The sequence below is a fragment of the Chrysochloris asiatica genome, unplaced genomic scaffold, assembly GCF_000296735.1.
Source record: "Chrysochloris asiatica unplaced genomic scaffold, ChrAsi1.0 scaffold00119, whole genome shotgun sequence".
Classification (NCBI taxonomy): Eukaryota; Metazoa; Chordata; class Mammalia; order Afrosoricida; family Chrysochloridae; genus Chrysochloris; species Chrysochloris asiatica.
The window spans coordinates 2,054,663-2,060,003 of record NW_006408637.1 but is presented as its reverse complement, the minus strand read 5'-3'; the positions used below and the strand labels follow the sequence as shown (position 1 = coordinate 2,060,003).

General features: G+C 35.2%; 1 protein-coding gene across 1 annotated transcript in view; it reads right to left on the bottom strand.

Annotated features, from left to right (window-relative positions):
- The window catches only part of FMN2 (formin 2), a 655,381-nt gene that overhangs the window by 197,873 nt on the left and 452,167 nt on the right, over positions 1 to 5,341 (bottom strand). Inside the window, exons 13-14 of the mRNA XM_006868578.1 lie at positions 3,624 to 3,683; positions 3,357 to 3,477 (exon numbers count right to left, since the gene is read on the bottom strand). Coding sequence (XP_006868640.1) covers positions 3,357 to 3,477; positions 3,624 to 3,683 — 181 coding nt within the window. The remainder of the gene's footprint in view (positions 1 to 3,356; positions 3,478 to 3,623; positions 3,684 to 5,341) is intronic.

The window sequence follows — 5,341 nt, the reverse complement described above, 5'->3', positions numbered from 1 at the left end:
AGACCTTCACCCTTCCCTAACAGCTGTATCTTTGTGTACCTGCAACATACAACAAATGTTTAAAAATGTAACAAGTCGAAAATAAATGTTGTTAAATTGGTAAGAACTAAAAGAAAACTATATAATGTTAATAGGTTGATTGAAATCCATATAAAATATCTATGCCTATGTTATAATAAGCTCTGGTAGCATAGTAATTACAAATCAGGCTGCTAACTTCAAGGTCAGCAGTTCAAAACTACCAGTTGTTCCATGGGAGAAAGATGAGGCTTTCTTCTCCCGTAAAGATTACAATCTTGAAAAACCTGTTCAGGGTTACTATGAGTCGGAACCAACTCCACGGTACTTAACAACAACAAGTTATAATAACTCCATTAATTTCATAACAGATAAACATTTTTGGTAAAATAAATCTCAAATTGGAATGTTGTTGCTAAGTGCCGCTGAGTCAGTTTTGACCGATAACGACCCCATATAGGGTTTCAGAGAAGTGACTGGTGAGCTTGAACTGTAGACCTTGCTGTTTAAACTGACTTTGCAGTCCAGTACACTGGGATAGGGGCTCTTAAAAACAACATCTCTTGTTTTCCATACATTGCTGACAAGTCAGCTTCTTCTCACTCAATAATATAATATGAACTTGATTTATTCAATCACTGTCTGTGATAAGTACAGTTGGAAACAGGCTCAAATATTAAGGAGGTAGCTGAGGTGTTCTCGATGCCATAAAAATAAGAACAAATCTCTGAATATAATAACAAAACTTCTAGCAATACATTCTTCCAGAACTCCTTGCTATTATTCATGTTAGTGTTGTTAAAAGGCATCAAGTCAATTCCGACTCACAGTGAGCCTGCATTTGTTGTTGTTGTTCAGTGTCACTGAGTCAATTCTGACACATAATGACCCTGTATAGGGTTTCCAAGGAGCGGCAGGTGAGCTTGAACCGCTGACCTTGCAATTCAAACAGCTTTGCAGTCTGGCGCATTAACCCACAGTACCACACCATAACTCCTGTATAACATGGGCAAAATATTGAATGATGCAGAAAGCATTAAAAGAAAACAGAAGGAGCATACACAGAATCACTGTACCAGAAATAAAATGTCGATGTGCAACCATTTCAAGAGGTAGCAATAATATTGAATAAAGATGTCCAAGGTGCACTGATGGCATTGGCAAAAAACAAGGCACGGGGAAATGATGGAATACAAAATTGAAATCTTTCAACAAGCTAATGCAGCAATTGAGGTATTCACTCTTTTTGCAAAGAAATTTGGAAGACAACTACCTGGCTAACTGACTGGAAGAGATCCATATTTGTTCCGATTCCAAAAAGAGGTGACCCAATGGAATGCAAAAATCACTGGACAAAATATCATTGATATCCCATGTGATTAAAGTTTTACTAAAGATAATACAAAAATGGCTGCAACCACACATTGACAGAAAACTTTCAGTTTCAAGCCAGATTCAGAACAGTACATGGAATGAAGGATATCATTGCTAACATAAGATGAATCTTGGCTGAAAGCAGAGACTACCAGAAAGATGTTTACCTGTGCTTTATTGACTACTAAAAGCATTTGATTGTGTGGATTATGATAAACTAAGGAGAACATTGCAGAGAAGGAGTATTCCGGAATACTTAATTGTACTCATGAGGAACCTGCACATAGACCAAGAGGCAGTTGTTCTAACAAAACAAGGGAATACTGAATGATTTAAAATCAGAAAAGGTGTATGCCAGAGTTGTATTCTTTCACCATATTTATTCAATCTGTTGCCGAACAAATAATCCAAGAAACTGGATTATATGAAGGAACACATGGCATCAGAATTGGAGGAAGACTCATTAACAACCTATAATATGTAGATGATACAACCTTGCTTGCTGAAAGCAAAGAGGACTTAAAATACTGATGAAGATCAAAGACCACAGCCTTTGGTGTAGGTTGCACTTCAATGTAAAGAAACCAAAAATCCTCACCACTGGAGCAATAAATAACATCATGATAAATGAAGAAATGATTGAAGTTGTCAAACAGTTCATTCTGCTTGGATCAACCATTTGGTAAAGTGGAGGATCAGAGAAAAAGAGGAAGACCCCCAACGAGATGGACTGGCACAGTGGCAGTAGCAATGGGCTCAATTGTAGCAACAATTGTGAGGTTGGTGCAGGACCGGGTAGTGTTTTGTTCTATTCTGCATAGGGGTACTTTTAAGTCAATAGCAACTCAATAGCACCTACAACAACAACAACAAGGAGATACCAACAGTTACACCTTAGATGGCTGCTCATATGCTTTTAAGACCTCAGTTACTAATCACCAAAGTAGGATATAGAACATTGTCTTTGTGTATTATTATTTCAAGTGACCTTAGAGTTCCCAGAGATGCTGGTCCTGAGTTACCAAGGCCAGCAACTGATTCCCTCAAGATGCTTGGTTATGTCTAAGAACTCTGTCCCCTGTATGATCTGCCACATTCATGGACGTATTTGCAGCAAAGGTAAATACACATATACAAATATCCTATGTAAAACACACACATACATATATATATATATATCCATGAGAAAAATATTTTTTCCTGGGTATCCTCTTACTCTCCCTCCCACACTCAGTCAGCCTGTATGTCTAGTCACATGTCTCCTCATAGATCACTGTCATTTGCAGGATGGTGTCTGTTCTCTTTAACTCTTACACTCCTCTCTATGTATTCCCCTACTTCCATCACATTTGGCAGATCTCTATTATATATTGTCTTTACTTACCCCCAAGTTATATGCACAACTGCATTCATCACAGCACTATTCACATAACAAAAATACACAAAGAACTTAAATGTCCATTAATGGGAAAATGGATAAACATGCACAGAATGGAATACCATGAAACTCTGAAGAATCTAAATTAATGAATCTAAAACACCTTATAACTTTGATTAATCTGAAGGACATTACACTGAGTGAAATTAGTCAATCACAAAAGGACAAATACTTTATCAAACCACTATTTTTTAAAAAAATTCAAGAACTGTTTTTCATATTGAAAGAAACATTCTTTCAAAGTTACAGGTGTGGGAGGCTGGGAGAAGGGAAAGGAGGCTAAATTACTAGCTAGAGCTTTTCACATAATGAGACTATACTCAGTAATTAAAATTCTAACACATAATTTTTAAAACAAAAGAAAATTTTAACTCTTCTGGCACATACACTACAAAATGAGTCCTAATATGTTATAAAAGACTCATATACTTTCTGCAAAACTTTAAAAATTCAAACTATGTTATCTCTCATTTTGAAAGCATAAATAAAAATGTGATTACAAATTACAATTAGGATTGAAAATTACCTTTCAAGTCCTTCTTTAACTTTCTGAGATCTTTCTGAAAATCTTCAAACTTCATCTGAGAGGCCTGAAAAAGGTCTTGGGGTTCTGGCAGTGGAAAAACACACTGCTCTTTTCCAGCATCCTAATTAGCAAGAAACACGCACTTTTTAAACAAGTCATCAGCAAAATAAATAAGAATTGTAAAATACTAACAATGACCAAAACAGGGAAATGCAAACCATGCAAAAAAAGAAAAAAAAAAAGCCTTATGAGTGAAAATTCTCTTACCTCATCAAAATTTCGAAGATAATATGAAACAATGTATGACAAAAGGCTTCTGCTATTGTCCTAGGCAGAAAGAAAAAAAGTAAGTAAAATATATATTTTTTAAATTACTAAATATTCATTATTAAATAAAACAAATACTAGGCAATTCACATATGTGCATGATAAAATTTGAATGAAATTCTGCATTTCAAATCACCTCACTGAATTTTAGGAGTTTAACGGTATAGGTATTCTGTCCCAATATTCAATGTAAGCTTCAAGTAGAAGCCTAGCTGTTTAAGGGTACAGACTCAATTATAAATGCCTTCCTATGTTTCCTCTTCTCAATCAGAAATTAAGTTAGTTAATCTTTGCATTTTACTATTTAAAAGTTAGGGAGAACAGTGGCTATAGAAAGTAAGCACAGGACTACGAATCACAGTCAGCAGTTCAAGCCCACCAGTCATTCAAAGTAGAAAGATAAGGCTTTCTTCTTCCATAAAGATTTACAGTCTCAGAAACCTTATACAAGCTTGCTATTAATCAAAGCTGACTCAATGGCACATAAAATAACAACAATACTTCAAAGTATACCTATAGTCTTAACTAAAATACTTAAATAGTTCCAGAATATATACAGCATTAGGCTGTTGCTCTTGGTAGGTGCCATAGAATTGATTCAGACTCATAGTTACCCTATGCACAACAAAATGAAATACTGCCCGGTCCTGCACCATCCTCACAATCGGTATGCTTGAGCCCATTACTGCTGCCACTATATTGGGATAACAGGTACAAAGCAAGTTTTATTGAGATTCATTAGTATATGTTGTTATTAAGTGCCATCAAGTCGGTTCCAACCCATAGTGACTCTGTACAAGGTTCCCAAGGAATGGGTGGTGAGCTTCAACAGCTGACCTTACAATTCAAAACGATTTTACAACCCAATGCATTTCCCACTGTGCTACACATACAGATTAGAAAAAAAATTAAATTATAAATTATTCCAAGAAAGTTGTTATTGTTAAGTATTGTTAAGTCAGGTCTCACTCATAGAACCCCATATAAGGTTTCCAAGGAACACCTAGTGTGTTTGAACTGTTGACCTTGCACTACTTATCGAGTGCCACACCAAATAAATTCACATTACACATTGTTATGTCAGCAACTGCTTCTGAAATTAATGAACATGAAGCTATAGGTGCATGTTATATGTGTAGCAGAAAAAAATGGAACCATTATTTCCCAGCCAATATTTGCTCAAAAGCAGCTTTTCACCATCTTTCTAGGATACTTAGAGGCATTATTTATAGATTTTGCTGCATTACTCAAAAAGAATCTGAAAAAAGAATACCAAATGCATATACATATTTTTTAAATACTAAACAACTTCTAGGGAATGTTCAATCTAATCATATTTTCCCTATATATTAATAAGTTAAACATGACACAGTAATATTTCTATGAGAAATTCCCCTCACTATACAACATTTGCTGGTAAAAATGAATTAAGAAATTTGACTCCCACTTTTTTAAGTCACAAAATAATGCAAATTGTTAGCAGTGCCCAAATCATTTAACAAAACATCTATTCAGACTCTCCCTATTTGCAGACGATATGATCCTATACGTAGAAAACCCCAAAGACTCAGTAAAAAAGCTACTAGACCTCAATGGAAGATTCAGCAAAGTGGCAGGATATAAGATCAACATACAAAAATCAGTTGGATTCCTCTATA